This window comes from Lepus europaeus, chromosome 12, assembly GCF_033115175.1.
Source record: "Lepus europaeus isolate LE1 chromosome 12, mLepTim1.pri, whole genome shotgun sequence".
NCBI lineage: Eukaryota > Metazoa > Chordata > Mammalia > Lagomorpha > Leporidae > Lepus > Lepus europaeus.
In genome coordinates, this window is record NC_084838.1 from 58420552 (window position 1) to 58437045 (window position 16494).

A 16494-nucleotide genomic window follows, 5' to 3' on the forward strand; every position below is an offset into this window, starting at 1 on the left:
CAGCTTCACTGTCTGCAAAGGCAAGGAAAAACCGAAAGGCCCCACTGTCACAGTTATTAGATTTCTCGGTTACATCCCAGCAACCATAAAGAAGTGAGAGTCGACACTATTGTCGTGCATGCTGCTGTCCTGTGGTGCAGCTCTTCTGTGCATGTCAAGGACATGTGCCACATGTTGATATGCATCCCAGGGATAAATGCACAACATGGGGGATAGACCGACGCTGGCAGTAATGAGCTTTGTAGGAGTTATTGCAGAGACCAACAGTTTGTGAAGGAATTTTGCTTAACAGGCCAAGGAGATAGACAGAGTTGAGGGTTGCCAAGATTTGCCTGTGCGGAGCTTGTCAGTCACATTGTTTTCATCTAAACTTCATCTGAGGGGAAAATTGAATACGTTTGACAGCAATGCAAAGTCTTTTCTTTTCTTTTCTTTTTTTAATCTCAGGACAAAAGCAGTACTTCTGGTGATTAGTACATTAGAAGTCTTTTTTTTTTTTTTAAATGATTGGATCATGTATATGAATAGATCTATTAGCAATCTATCTTAATTTTTACATATCTCAAAAAGAATTAAAATACGCTTCATATTTTTTTCAGCCTATACAAAAATAATGTAGCCTATGAATTTTTCTACACTACATTTTCCCCTAGCTTAGACTGGTATTTTTACTTGGTTCTTTGGAGATGTATTTTCCTAGCTGTCTTGATGCAAAGGAAAGAAAGGGTTATCAGTGGATCATTTTCAAACAATAAATACAAATACAGATTTCAGCTTGCAAACTATTTCTTCAACATCTCAGAATGGTAATAGAGTTACTTTTAAGAATTCTCAAAACATTTGAATAGAAAATGGTAAGTGAGAGTACTTTCATCTCTCTTTACCAAAAGTTTATTTTTTTTAACTAGAATAAATATTTGTACCATGGGTGAATAAAGTGTTTTTATTTTCACAATTTAAATAATTTTTATTAGTTCTCTAATAAACTCATTGGTACCCTCTGATGGCTATTTAAATGTATTTGTGACATCATCAAATGCCTATAATGTTACTTATAATTTTTACCTGACCCTACCTTTTTTTTTTTTTCTTTTTAGCCAAGACTAATTTTTTAGTAGTTACACTTGAAATTTTCTCTAGTAAGCCATCATGGTGTCTTGTGAAAGAATTAATGGGCTAAGTTGACTCTCTGGCAGGAGAGAGCTGTTCTGTCCCTTTCCCTCAAGTGTGATACATCTCTCCGGGGAAGCATAGATTGAATAATTGACAGCTAAGTGCCTAGCCAGCCTGGGGCCACGCCCCAGTCCCTTGGCTGTTGAGCAGCCTTGCTGTGTAAGTTGTGTTGAGGTGGATCTGCCTTGATCATCTGACCTGGTGGCCTTCCCAGTGACAAAGTAGAAGCCTCTTAACTTTCTTTATTCTTGTAGTCCTGCTTCCATTTGTTTTGGTTTGCCTTAGGGTAATAGAAGAGGCAAGAGGGACTTGTGAGGATCAGAGTTAAAATTTTGACCTTTCCTCTCCCAGGCTCCCTAAAACTAGGTGAACTAGGCCACGGCTAAGTGGTAATTAAAGAGAAAGGACTGTATAGCAGTAGCTACTACTACAGGTCTCCTGATACATTCCGTATCCAGTCAGTGTCTCCGTACAAGCTGTCCGACTCTGCCCTGGTAGACATTTGTACCATTGCCTGTTCAGGAGTGAGAACATCATGAGTGAAGGAGCAGGCCCCATGTGATTACCCTACGTTTCAAAGCCTCTATCCCTCACTGATAAAACAGATGAGTTCAATAATTTCTTAGTTTATTTCCAATTGGGATATTTCATATTTTTGTGATGCAATTATATAATCATAGCAGTTTTTATTAAATGTTAATTCTCAACATCATACAATTCATTCATTTAATGTGTACAGTAAGGGACAGCAAGTTTGGCTAAGGGGCTAAGGAATTCCATGTTTGGAGAAGTTGGGTTTGATACCCATCTCCAGCTCCCGACTCCAGCTTTTCTGCTAATGCAGACCCTGGCAGTCAACAGTGATGGCTCAAGTAATTGGGCCTGGCCACTCACTGGCTCCTGGTTTTGGCCTGGCCCAGACCTGGCTGTTATAGGGATTTGGGGAGTAAACCAATGGATGGATGCTCTGTGTCTGTTTCTCTTTCTCTGCCTTTCAAATTAAAAAAGTGTATTAGTACTCAGTATTCCATTATATAGATATGTAAATATATCACTTACTGTTTATTCATCAGTTCATGGATTTTGGGTTGCTTACAGCTTTTTGGCAGGGAGAGAGCATTGTTTGCTGTGAACATTTGTGAATGAGTTTTCTGTGGATGTACGTTTTCATATCTCTTGGATGTATACCCAAGAGTAGAATTGCTGGGTCATATTGCAGTTCTATCTTTAACAGTTGGGGGGAACTACTAAATTGTGTTCCAAGGCAACAACAGCATTTAACATTCTCACTGATTGTTTGATTCTTCAATCTGTCCACATCCTGTGCAACACTTGTTACTGTCAATTTTAACCATCTCAGTGAATATGAAGGAGTATCTTCTAGTGATTTTGATTTGTATTTCCTTGATGTCTGGTGATAGTGAGCAACTTTTCATGTGCTTATTGGTTATTTGTATATCTTCTTTGTGTAACAGAGCCCATTTTTCATTGGGGTTGTCTTTATTATTGAATTGTAAGAACTCGATATAGTTTAGATACAAGACATTTATTAGATTTAAGATTTACAAATATTTTCTCCTGTAGAGTATTTTGTTTTGCTTTACTTTTTAGATGGTGTCTTTGGAAGTTTTAAATTTTGATGACGTCCATCTTTTTCTTTTGTTTGTGGTTTTATTATGCTCTCTATCAAACCGTTGTCTAGCATAAAGTTATGAAGATTTACCCTTGTGTTTCCCTCTAAGTGTCTTACAGTTTGAGCTCCTACCAAGCAGATTCATAGATCTTTGGTCTATTTGGGTTAACTTTTGTATATAGTATGAGGTAGGGAACCAACTTCACTCGTTTGAATGTGGATATGTGTTTTTAATACCATTTGTTGAAAAGATAATTATTTTTCCACTTGATTACCTTGGTACCCTGCCCGAAAATTAATTAGTTGTAGAAATAAGGTATACTACAGATAGCTCATGCAAGTGGAATCATAAAATATCTGTGGTATGTGTCTGTGGTGGCTTATTTCACTTAGCATGTCTTCAAGGTTCACCCATGTTTTAGCATATCACAAGATTCCTTTTTAAAGGCTGAATGGTATCCTGTTGTGTATATATACCATATTTTCTTTATCCCTTCATTTGTAGATGAACACTCAGGTTACTTACACATCTTGGCTGTTGTGAATAATGTTGCTATGAACATGGGTATGCAAATATGCTTTTAAGATCCTGCATTCAGGGACCAGTGCTGTGGCACAGCAGGATAAAGCCCTGGCCTACAGCACCAGCATCCCATATGGGTGCCAGTTTGAGTGTGGCTGCTCTACTTCCAATCCAGCTCCTTTGTAATGTGCCTGGCAAAGTAGCAGAGGTGGCCCAAATTCTTGGGTCCCTGCACCTACATGGGAGAATTGGAAGAAGCGCCTGGCTCCTGGCTTGGGATTGGCACAGGTCTGGCTGTTGCAGCCATTAGGGGAGTGAACCAGCAGATGGAAGCCCTCTCTTTCTTAATCTCTACTTCTTTGTGTAACTTTGACTTCAAATGAAATAAACCTTTAAAAAAAGATTGTGTCCAATTCTTTTAAAACTTTTTTTTTTTTAATTTCAAAGGCAGAGAGAGATAGAGATAGAGACATATAGCTGTTCCGGACTGGTTTACTTCCCAGATGCCCTCAATAGTGAGTACTGTGCAGTATCAAAGCCAGGAGCCCAGTACTCGATCCAGGTCTCCCATGTGGATAGAAGGTCCCAAGTACTTCAGCTGTCACCTGCTGCCTCCCAGTGTGTGTGTTAGCAGGAAACTGAAATCCAGATGGGGCCGAGACTCAGACTCAAAGGGTATGCAGGTGTGCCAATCAGTGTCTAAACTGCTACCTCCCTCTGCTTTAGATTTTTTTTTTTTTTGATAAATACCCAGAAGTAGTATTGCTGGATCATATGATAGTTCACTTTTTAATATTTTGAGGAACTTCCCATAGCAGTTGTAGCATTTTACATTTCTACCAATAGTACGTAAGTGTTCCTATTTCTCCACATCCTCATGAACACTTGTTTTCTTTTTTTTTTTTATAATAGCCATCCTTGCAGGTGTGAGGCGATAGCTCCTTGTTGTTTGGGTTGCTTTTACTTGGTGATTAGTGATATTGAACATATTTTTATCTGGTTGTTGACTGCTTGTCTTAATTCTTTGGGGAAATACCTGTTCAAATCCTTTGTCATTTTTAAATCATTATAATTTTGTTCTTGTTGAGTTATAGGAGTTTGATATATTGCAGTTATTAATATCTTATAAGAAATATGATTAACAAATAGTTTCTTCTGTCTTGAAAGTTATCCCTTCATTCTGTTGATGACCTCCTTTGCTCTTGCTGTACAGAAGTATTTAAGTTTGACGTAGTTTCATTTGTCTATTCTTGCTTTTATTGCCTTTAGCAGTTTACTTTTAAGGCCCAGATTTATCTGATCCTCAGGAGAGTAAAGGCTGCGTTAAGAAAGTACATTCTATTGTTTAGGTAAAAACCTCTTGGTGGTACTCCAGGGGACAAGAAATATGTCATTTGGTAGCCAAAAGATGATAACTCCTAGTTCCCTGTGAAACACCCGGGTTTCACTTTGATGTTTCTTAATTATCATTCAGTTTAAAAGCATTTTAGGTGTTCTGTATGATAACAGACACACTTCATGCCCTGAAGGGTAGAATTAAATACCTAGAAATAATTGTTTTTGGTTTTATAAATACCTCAAAAGGAAAGGAAAAAAAAAACATTATTGAGAAAATTTGCCTACTCAGACATCCATCACTATTAGAAAAACAGCAGCAGAGATAAAACTAAAAATTATTGTATGATCTCCAAACCCCAAAGAACTGGTCCAGTTCAGTTTTAAATAAATAACAGTGCTCAACTCTTGAATGGCTTGTTTGGAACCCTGAGCTTGATTTACATTTTACCTGGCAAATTTGTAAAATACTTCATTTGTTGAATTTAAGTAACTTGAGAGCAAATGGAAGGTAACTTAATTTGGAAGCAATTATGTTGTATCATTGTTGAATTCAAAGAAATATTTATTCCCTCAGAGTTCTAATTTTCTCTTTATTCATGCTAATAAGGACTTACACTTGTGTTTATTTCCATCTAAGAAAGTACTTTTCTACTGTTCTAATGGGCCATTCTTGTCTTAACTGCTTTTGGCCTTTTGCCAGTTATTTTACACAAAAGTTTCATTATTCAGCTGGCATCAACTATTAATTAGATGATGAACTGATCAAATTTACAGGTGGAGAGTATGTGTTTTTTTTTTTTTTAACCTCCTATGTGTTTACATATGTAAACAGTAGTTAGCTAATTTAAAAATAATATCTAGGACATATTTTGAGAATCTACATCTTATTCTCTTTTGAATATTCTGTAGTGTATTTAAAATCTTCTATAAACAGCAGTATGGTAGAAAATTTTATTTTTACCAGATACATGTTTTTTACTTACATGTAAATTCCATTATTCCAAATGAGACATTTGTTCATGTGGAACAAAAATTGTTCATATTTTGACGTTTGCTTCTTGATACATTTTACATATAAGGACTGACAATCATGTGTACTCTTACTGATACCTTACATAGTGTGGGGACATAAGGAATATCACTAACTGCAACAATGCAGCCACACAAAGAAAGGCTGCTCAGTTCTGTGTCCTGTGGTGTCTAATCTGCCTGTATCACACATTCCACCATCCAATGACTTGGACAAGTTCATATGTATGCTAACAGATACGCTTTGGAAATTTACTATGAAGTTCAGATTCTTCTCTTCAAAGTGGTGATTAGCAATAAAACTTATTTGTTTGAACTGTGTTTTGATACTAAAATATTAACTTTGCTTCAGAGTGGATTAACTATAAAGGATATTAAAAAGTGGAGATTTTTTTCAACTTGGAGATTCTACAGGACATCAGCCAGATTTTTCACCCCATCAGTGTTCTTTGTAAGAAACATTTTCACATACAGGGTTTATGTCTGTGTTGGTCATCACGGCTTTGATGAAATTGGGTTTCTAGGCATATGAAGACCTGAGGCAGACGGTAGCCTGCAGTTATTCCTTTGCAACAAGTACCCTCCTGCCAATGAATTCTGTGTTCCTTAATGGTCACAGCTCCTGCTTCATCTGTAATCCACCTAACAGTGACACACATACCACAGAAGCTAAGTGCTTATTGCCTTCTTATTACCTAATATACTTAAAAGCTGTGTTAGACTTTGGAAAATGAAGGGAACTACAACTCCTAGGCCAAATGTACAGCTAAACCTAGCAATTTTAATAAACACTTTTTTTTTAAATTTTTACCAAATCAATACACAGTCATCTAATGTTGTTCCACTCAAATCTGCAACGAGTTATCCTACACATGGCAAGCAAACATTTATTTGCTGGCTGTTAACAGATTTATTAGTTTGCAATATGTGGATTTTAGAAATACTATTTGACAATAATACTGGTAAAGCATTCACTGACACACTAAATATTCATCCATATATAAACACGCCTAAAACTATATAAAAAAAAAAAAGTCCCGTATGTGCTGTGTTAAACCCATCCCCTCCCACCCTACTAAAAATTCAGCAAGCCACATGACTCAGCCTTCTATGTTCCATTATATGGAAGTTACAAACCACTGTATGTCATGGATACTCTGACACACACACGCACGTACAAATTCCATAGATCTAATCACCATTGTTGCACAGAAATACTTGATGCCTGGCTGCTGTTTGGGGATAGAAGTGAAGGAAGGGATAGAAGACAGGAAGTTAAAGCTGTATATTCAGTTTCCCATTCCCATTGGTTAATCCCAGAAGCTTCCCAATTAGTTTTGTTTTTTTTTTTTTTTTCTGTCACTCTTTTGTTCCTTTTAAAATTCATTAGCCTAAGGAGAATTTGTTACAGGAAGAGAAGGTAGAAAGATAAGATTGTGAGCATCCACTTGATAACATCCAGAGAGATGGAAATCGAGGGAGCAGGGAGTGTCCTGTTGTCCTGGTTTCCTGGGTTTTGTGCAGGATTTTATACTTCTATCCATATTTCCAGTGTATGCGTTACGTTTCAGAGCACTCATGGTACAGTGCTTAATGTGAGAATTTTACTATTTAGACAGAGTGTAGTACATTTTTAATTTTTTAAAAGAATTATTTTATTTATTTGAAATACAGAGTTACAGAGAGAGAGGTAGAACCAGAGAAAGAGAGAGAGAGGTCTTCCATTCCTCTGGTTCACTCCCCAAATGACTGCAATGGCCAGAACTGAGCTGATCCTAAGCCAGGAGCCAGGAGCTTCTTCTGGGTCTCCCACACAGGTGCAGGGGCCCAAGGAATTGGGCCATCTTCTACTGCTTTCCCAGGCCATAGCAGAGAGCTGGATAGGAAGAGGAGCAGCCAGGACTTGAACCAGTGTCCATATGGGATGTTGGCGTTGCAGGCCAGTGCTACAGCGCTGGCCCCACATTTTAAATTTTTTTAAAAGATTTATTTTATTTATTTGAAAGAGTGATTGTGAGGGAGAGAGAGAAAGAAATCTTTCATCTGCTGATTCACTCCCCAAATGGCTGGGGCTGGGCCAGGCAGAAGTCTGCTACTCACTGGCACATTAGCAGGAAAGTGGAATGGAAGCAGAGCAGCTGGGACTAGAACCACTGCTCTATTAGGGAATGCCTGCATTACAAAGGCATGACAACTTAACCCTCTACGTCACAATACCAGCTCCTAAAATTTTAATTTCAGAAGGTGTCCAAACTGAAAATACAGTGAGAGATGATAGGGGAGAGAATGGAGAAATTCGACAGAGGTGGAAGACTGGGAAAAATATAATTAGATACATGAGAAACAAAGGGCCAGTAAACATGCCTGTCATTAGACTTATCTTTAGGTGCTTCCCAGCATTCATTTTCACTGTGATTTTTCAGACTATTTTTTTTTATTGTCTCTTCGCCTTGCACCCTTCAGCTGCTGGACAAGCCCTGCGAGATCTGTCTTCTGATGACCCGCACGCACTTGCTGCCTCAGCTGCCGACAGCAGCTCTGGCGCACTGCAGTATCTTCTCACTGGCCTGCTGCCTCCAGTCCTGCCTCTCCCCACCCCCAACACCCAGACTACTCTCCACAGAGATACTCTGCTTATCTCAACTCCCTCCAGTGACTTCTTATCACACCTGCAGGTGAAGTCCAAACTCCTTTCTATAATTGTAAGGGATGTGCAGTGTATGCTCCCTACTTGTCTCTCTAACCCAGCTTCCTCCTCCTGACTCTGCCTGCTCATTGAACTTTGAGGAACGTGTACCTGCCTCAGCTCTTTGCATCTGTAATGTTCTTCTCCTACACTCTGGCATAGCTTCCTCTCTCATTTCATTAGGATCCCCCCCTCCATTGTCAACCATTCAGAATGATCTTCCTGAGAGCCTTCCCCAGCTTGTTACCATGCTGTGCTTTTTTTTTTTTTCCGTACTTGAAAAACTGTTACTTATTTACTTTGCTTTTTTCCCTCTCTTTAGAGCATGTGTCACCACTTGAAATTATATGATTTTTTTGTTTCTGTATAGTGTATTACTTATTTTCTTCCCTAGAATGTAAACTATATCAGAACAAAGACCTTTGCTTGTTTTGTTAGTTTTTGAATTTCTGCTACCTGTAGCAGTGCCTGGGGAATACTGGACAAGTGTGTATTTATTTATTTTTTAATTTATTTATTTGATAGATAGAGTTAGACAGTGAGAGAAACAGAGAAAGGTCTTCCTTCCGTTGGTTCACCCCCCAAATGGCCGCTACAGCCGGGCTCAGGCCAGCCCAAAGCCAGGAGTTAGGTGCTTCCTCCTGGTCTCCCATACAGGTGCAGGAGCCCAGGTACTTGGGCCATCCTCCACTGCCCTCCTGGGCCACAGAAAGATGGACTGGAAGAAGGAGGAACTGGGACTAGAACCCAGAGCTCATATTGGATGCCGGTGCCACAGGCGGAGGATTAACCACGTGAGCCACAGCGCTGGCCCCTGGACAAGTGTTTATTGAATGACTGAATGAATGAACCCAGATATGATTGTCCTTATGATCATGAGTTAATTCTTTACCAGTGTTTCTCATTCTCTGTTATTCCATGGAGAGTTCTTAATGGCATCTGCTGCTGTACTTTTCTGAACTGCTTATGCTTAGCTCAGTTGGAAGAGTGGTTTCTGGGATAGGTGTAAGCACTCTGAGTGTACAGAAATCATCCTGTCATATGTGGGGAAACTAGCACAGTTGGGTTTGTATTCTATTTTTTGCATATTTTGCAGTGTAGAGGATGTCACAGTACAAAGACCTGTATAAAGGGAACATTGTGGAGTCAACAAAATTAAGACTACAAGTTGAAATGTGCTGGCCAAGGATGGTTAATTTCTTTTTCTTTTTTTTTTTTTTTTTTGACAGAGTTAGAGGCAGAGAGAAAGGTCTTTTCCGTGGGTTCACCCCCCAAATGGCTGCTACGGCCGGCACACTGCACTACTCCGAAGCCAGGAGCCAGGTGCTTCCCCCTGGTCTCCCATGCGGGTGCAGGGCCCAAGCACTTGGGCCATCCTGCATGGGCCTCCCGGGCCACAGCAGAGAGCTGGACTGGAAGAGGAGCAACTGGGACAGAATCTGGCGCCCCAACCGGGACTAGAACCTGGGGTGCCGGCACCACAGGTGGAGGATTAGCCAAGTGAGCTGCGGTGCCAGCCAGGATGGTTAATTTCTTTAAGGAAAAATGTGCCTCTCTAGTCAGATTGTTTGAGAGATTGTGTGCTTCTGAGTAATAAGGTCCTGTACTCCTAAGAGCGAGCGTAAAATCTGGCCCTGCCATTCAGAAAATCACACAAATCTCATTTGAGTTGGAAAACTATTATATGTAAAATTCAGCATGGATGGATGGGTATATCCAAATATTTTTTATTTTTATTTTTTAAGATTTATTTATTTATTTGAAAGGCAGAGTCATAGAGATGCAGAGGCAGAGAGAGAGAGTCTTCCATCTGCTGGTTCACTCCCCAAATGGCCGCGACGGCTAGAGATGCGCCAATCCAAAGCCAGGAGCTTCTTCCAGGTTTCCCACACAAGTGCAAGGGCCCAAGGACTTGGGCCATCTTCTGCTTTTCCAGGCCATAGCAGAGAGCTGGATCAGAAGTGGAGTGACTGGGACTTGAACCATATGGGATGCCAGCACTGCAGGCGGCAGCTTTACTTGCTACACCACAGTGCTGGCCCCCCATGTATGTTTCTTTTTTTTTTTCTTTATAAATATTTATTTATTTATTTGAAAGAGTTACACAGAGAGAGGAGGAGAGGCAGAGAAAGAGGTCTTCCATCCTCTTGTTAGCCATTTCTCCAGTTAGCCACAATGGATGTAGCTGCATCAATCTGAAGCCAGGAGCCAGGAGCCAAGAGCCTCTTCCAGGTCTCCCACATGGGTGTAGGGGCCCAAGGACTTGGGGCATCTTCTACTGCTTTTTCAGGTCATAGCAGAGAGCTGGACTGGAAGAGGAGCGACCGGGACAGAATCTGGCGCTCTGACCAGGACTAGAACCCGGTGTGCCGGCGCCGCAGCGGAGGATTAGCTTATTGAGCCACAGTGCCGGCAATAGATACATCTTAAAAAGAAAGGAAGCTTGCTACCTGATTGGTCTGCTTCTGGGTGATCTATGCTTTTGATTAATCTTTTTTTTTTATTTTTTATTTTTTTGACAGGCAGAGTGGATAGTGAGAGAGAGACAGACAGACAGAAAGGTCTTCCTTTTTGCCGTTGGTTCACCCTCCAATGGCCGCTGCAGCCGGCACATCGCACTGATCCGAAGCCAGGAGCCAGGTGCTTCTCCTGGTCTCCCATGCGGGTGCAGGGCCCAAGCACTTGGGCCATCCTCCACTGCCTTCCTGGGCCACAGCAGAGAGCTGGCCTGGAAGAGGGGCAACTGGGACAGAATCCGGCGCCCCAACCGGGACTAGAACCTGGTGTGCCGGCGCCGCAAGGCGGAGGATTAGCCTGTTAAGCCAAGGTGCAGGCCTTGATTAATCTTTAAATATGTTTTCCTTATTATTTTGAATAGTTTAATCTTTTTAATGAAGCTTCACTGGTTCCATTTAGTTATTGTCACTTACATGTTTCTAAACAGTTTTACTGAAATATAATTCATCTACCATACAATTCATACCCTGTATCTAATTCTGCTGAGTATCTTTGGCACCAGCAAATTCTCTGAGACATCCGTTTTGATTTTCTGATTCAAAAGTCTTTTGGTGTTAAACCTGATGAAGTTGGTAGGTGATAAAGCTAGATAATTCCATTTTTTATTAAAAAAAAGAAGTTTATTTTTCACCTATAGTTTACCAGCTGACTCTGGAAGTAGTTATGGAGGAATTCTAGTTTCGAACAGTGGTAATATTGTTGGGAGAAGTGTACTGTCCTGAGGTGACAATTTTGACATTGATTCTTTCCCCTCATCAGTTATAGAACTTCTTTAAATTTTTAAAAATTCATTTAGCTATATAAGACTTGATGTGTGATTTTATTCATTGTTCATTATGAGTAGGCTCAAAAAGTTCATGGAAAATGGATTTATATGGTATCAAACATTTTCTATGAACTTCTTGAGGCTTCCTTGTGCATGAAATTTATTTAAATTTTTTATTTATTTGACAAGTTAGAGACAGTAAAAGAGAGAGAGAGAAAGGTCTTCCTTCCATTGGTTCACTCCCCAAATGGCCGCTATGGCTGGTGCTGTGCCCATCCGAAGCCAGGAGCCAGGTGCTTCTTTCTGGTCTCTCATGCGGGTGCAGGGCCCAGGCACCTGGGCCACAGCAGAGAGCTGGACTGGAACAGGAGCAACCGGGACTAGAACCTGGCGCCCATATAGGATGCTGGCGCCACAGGTGGTGGATTAACCAAGTGAGCCACGGCACAGGCTGTGCATGAATGTTTATAGGCATCTTTCCATCCTCCAGATTGTCATTATTTTGTATATAACCAGCTCTATATGGGAAGAACCTGATAGGTTCTACTTTAGAGTGCATACTTTGGATGCTGAGCTAAATTGTTATAGGTCAGAGGCTTGGAAGACTTTTTTTTTCTAATATTTGAAAAACAGAGAGCGAGAGAACATGCTATAGCTCTCATCAGCTGGTTTACTCCCCCAGAATGGCCACAGTGGCTGAAGTGAGGAGCTGGGAACTCTATCCAGGTCTACCATGCAGCAGCTAAGATCTAACCAGCTGACACCTTTTAGGGTGTATATCAGCAGTACCTGGAATTAGTGGATTCACGACTGTAACCCAGACTCTTTGATATGGGATACAGGTGTCCCAGCTGAGACTTAACACCGAGGCCAAATGCTGCCCCAGAAGGCTTCTCAAGGCAAAGGATATCAAGAAACGTTTTTGTTTGTTTCCAGTCATTGATAGAGAAACTTTATTGAGGTCACAGGGCCATGGCGTTTGAGCAGGAGGCTGCCGTGTGGGGGCATGGCTTTCTTTGACCTTCTCCTTGGGGCGGAGGTGGTGGTGTGGCTGCGTTTCTTCTTAGGGTGGGGGTATCATCCTGTCGCAGTTGTCCTTTCGGTGAGCTGGCAGAAGAGGGCTCCAGGATGCCACCTCGAAGGTGGAGCAGCATGTACAGGTGGCCTCTTCCTGGATGTTGTCTGATAGAGCGTGGCCATCCTCCAGCTGTTTGTCTGCAAACATCAGACCCTGCTGCTTGGGCGGGATGCCCTCCTTGTCTTGGAGTTTGGCTTTGACATTCTCGATGGTTTCTCTGGGCTTAGCTCCAGGGTAGTGGTCATTCCCATCAGGGTCTTCTCAAAGATCTGCATCTCTGTGTGTGCAGAGCTGCTCCACCACCTCGTTGAAAAGTCAAAAAAGTTTTAAGAAGAGACTGCGTGAGTGCACGGTGGTATTTAACACTTGTGTAGAGCTGTAGGCTGAAATGAGAGGGCTTGGTACGAAACTTAGGTTATGTATTTTCTGTTAGTGGAGGAAATCTTTGTGTGTCAGGCATAAGCAACACAGAGGGATACTGGAAATGAGAAAGCTAATGAAGTACACAAATGTTCCTATGTACTATTTCTAAAGTGATTTGTTTGCAAAATGTTGATATTTGACAAAAGTCAAAGAAAAATAGTTACTGAAGAGAAATACAATTTTGTTTCTTTATGAGTTAAGATTTGTTTAAAATGTTGAAGATGTTTAAGTTAGAGATACCTCTTACCAGTTTCTTTATTAAGACTTCCTGGTTTCAATTAAGAAAAGCATTAGTTAATGCTTTCTTGAGGGAAAAAAAATCTGTGTTGTTGAAATTCCTCCAGTTCATCTTACAAACATTTTTCTACATCATAAAAACCCTACAATTTTGGGGGCAGGTGTTGTGGCAAGGTAAGCTGCCAGTTGGGACACGTGATCCCACATCAGAGTGAGTGACTCCATTCCACTTCCACTTCCCATCCAGTTTCCTGCTAATGCACACCCTGGCTCAGGTAGTTGGAGTCCTGCCACCCACGTGGGAGACTGGGATGGAATTCCTGACTCCTGGTTTAGGCCTGGCCCAGCTGTAACTGATGGGCATTTAAGAAGTGAGCCAGGCTATGGAAGGTCTCTCTCTCACTCTGCCTTTCAAATAAAAATAAATACATGAACCTTAAAAACTAATTTTGCATGAAATCTGTAGATCTTGGAATCATTTTAAGGTTAAAAATATAAAAAGCATTTTTGAAAATTTAGTCTATTATATGAAGTCACATGCTACCTAAAAGATTTGTAGACAATTTTTGAGGAATTGAGAGTTCAATACATTTTGAAATTTCAAATACATTTTAAATTAAATTCCAGAAAACTTAATTTTAGATGTTTCTTTTTTCCCCTGGGATTCTCTGAAACTTTGGAACTTTCTAATTTGGAAAAAAGTAAAAACCAACCTGTGTTGGAAGCAAATGTTAGGGTCAGTTTTTCTTGTGTAGCTACAACCTGCTGGGTATTTTAGCCAAATTCAAAGGTCTTTTACATAACTACTATACTGTATTTCCTATGTAGATTTTTTTTTTGACAGGTAGAGTGGACAGTGAGACAGAGAAAAAGGTTTTCCTTTACCGTTGGTTCACCCTCCAGTGGCCGCTGCGGCTGGCGTGCTGTGCTGATCCGAAGCCAGGAGCCAGGTGCTTGTCCTGGTCTCCCATGGGGTGCAGGGCCCAAGCACTTGGACCATCCTCCACTGCAATCCTGGGCCACAGCAGAGAGTGGCCTGGAAGAGGGGCAACCGGGACAGAATCTGGCGCCCCGACCAGGACTAGAACCCAGTGTGCCAGCGCTGCAGGCGGAAGATTAGCCTATTGAGCTGTGGCGCCGGCCTCCCATGTAGATCTTGAAGGTAGAGAGAGCTCTTAGCACCTGTGACAAGGTTCAAGACTCAGCTGGGCCAAAACCTGAGGGCATAATTATCACCCTCTTTGGAGGGACCATATGCTCTGTCCCACATGGATGCAGGGGCCCAAGGACTTTGACCATCCTCCGCTGCTTTCCCAGGAGCATTAGCAGGGAGCTGGATCAGAAGTGGAGCAGTGGAGACTCAAACTGGTGCCCATGTATGTGATGCCGATGCTGTGGGCTGGGGCTTTAACCTGCTGCACCACAGTGCCCAGCCCATCAAGTTTTAATTTTTAAAGCCTTGCTCAATGAATGGTTATGGTTTCAGGGTATCTTGATATATCTTGGACAAACTTTTATTTGTAAAAATTAAATTATACTCCCTTGCACTTTTTTTAATTTTAGAATTTAGCAATTTATTCCTGATTGAGTAAATATGTCTAGAATTACCAAAATTTCCTAAAGGTGCTGGGTTAAAAAGCAGTCTTCTTTGTAAAGTTTGTCTTTTTTAACAAATGAAGTTTTTATGAAGTCAGCTTCTTTAATTTGTAATGTAGGTTCAATGAAAGCCACAGGGTGTTTTTCACCCCTGAGAAATCTTTAAAGAGATGTTTACACAAATCAAAATATGCTTATAACTTAAAAGAAATAATTTGATGTGGCAAGTTTTAAATTAAAAAAAGCATACTCCATAACCTTTCTTTGAGTCTTTGGTTTAAGTCCTCTGTCATATAATGCCAAAAACTTTGTTCTGAGCTGCGTGTGTGTTGAAACATGCATGCCTGTCCTAGTGTCATAACTAATTATATCTCTTGTAGACTTACTTCTAGTAATTGGAAAATAGACCTACCGCAGCATACATTTTAGCATTTAGTTTTATCTTAAGGACCTGCTGCAGAAATCAAGAATTCTACCATGCAGCAATTTGACATTGTGAACAGATATTACTATATTGAATGTTTCTTCTACTTAGTGTTTTACAGAAAAAGTGTACTTTCAGGGAAGAAAATGTTCAGGTGCTCTTACCTGTGAATCTGTCTTTTCCGGTAATTAAATGCTAATACTGACTTTGCAATTTTGACTGAGATATTTCATCTGTGAATCAAAGTGATAGACTAGTGTTGTCACAGAAGAATTTTGTAGTATTTCTTTTTCTACAAGTTTTTTCAAAAGATTATGGTTTATAGAAAACCTGCTGGTATTTTGGTCACCTATTCATCATGGGTTGATCTAAAGTAATTTTCACAGGCTGATTTAGTAGTTCTGTCATGGACATGCTTGTGACTAGGGCAGCCAACAGTGTTATATGCACCAGCATGTGTGAAAATATGTGGTCCTTGTCCATGCCTGCTGAAAGAGAACTTCAGTGCTCTCAGTCTTCGAGCTGCAACCTAGTAGAAATTAAAGTCTTAGGGCTAGGAGCAGTTAAGGCTGGCGACAGGTTGTGGTATTTAACCTTATGCTGTGTTGCACAGTGAGTTCTCCGTGTGTTATTAGGCTATTCTAGCTAGAATTTGGGAAAGAATATGCCATACAACTTAAGACAGTTACATATTTTTGCAGCAAGAAATACACAATGGCTTTTTTAAAATTAATAAACAGGCCTTTGGGGATTTGCTTAAATAGTAAAAAGATTGTGCAATTCCATTATTAATAATTGTTTAAAATTCAATACTGAAAATGCTGAATTTTTTCTCTTATTAACGTGTTAATTACTTTGAAGTGTCTTTTTTTTTCTTTCTTTTGTTACGGTTAAAAACAAAACTGTTTCATGCTCTTTCAAACTTAGCCCTATCTTTATTTATACCAAGTTAATTCTTAGAAATTCTATATTGTTTCTGTCATATGGCAACTTAATATGCAGAAGTCTTGAACATAAACTTTTTAAAATTTTTGAACATTTTTCTAAAACTGCATCACTTTTAAACATTTT

The 16494-nt window shown here is 40.2% G+C and overlaps 1 protein-coding gene across 24 annotated transcripts in view; it reads left to right on the forward strand.

Moving 5' to 3' along the window:
- Window positions 1-16494, forward strand: part of BNC2 (basonuclin zinc finger protein 2) — a 454605-nt gene that overhangs the window by 6122 nt on the left and 431989 nt on the right. Inside the window, exon 2 of one of the 24 annotated variants that reach the window (XM_062208177.1) lies at window positions 8160-8371. The exons of the other annotated variants lie outside the window; for them this stretch is intronic. Coding sequence (XP_062064161.1) covers window positions 8160-8371 — 212 coding nt within the window. The remainder of the gene's footprint in view (window positions 1-8159; window positions 8372-16494) is intronic. 24 annotated transcript variants of the gene reach the window in all.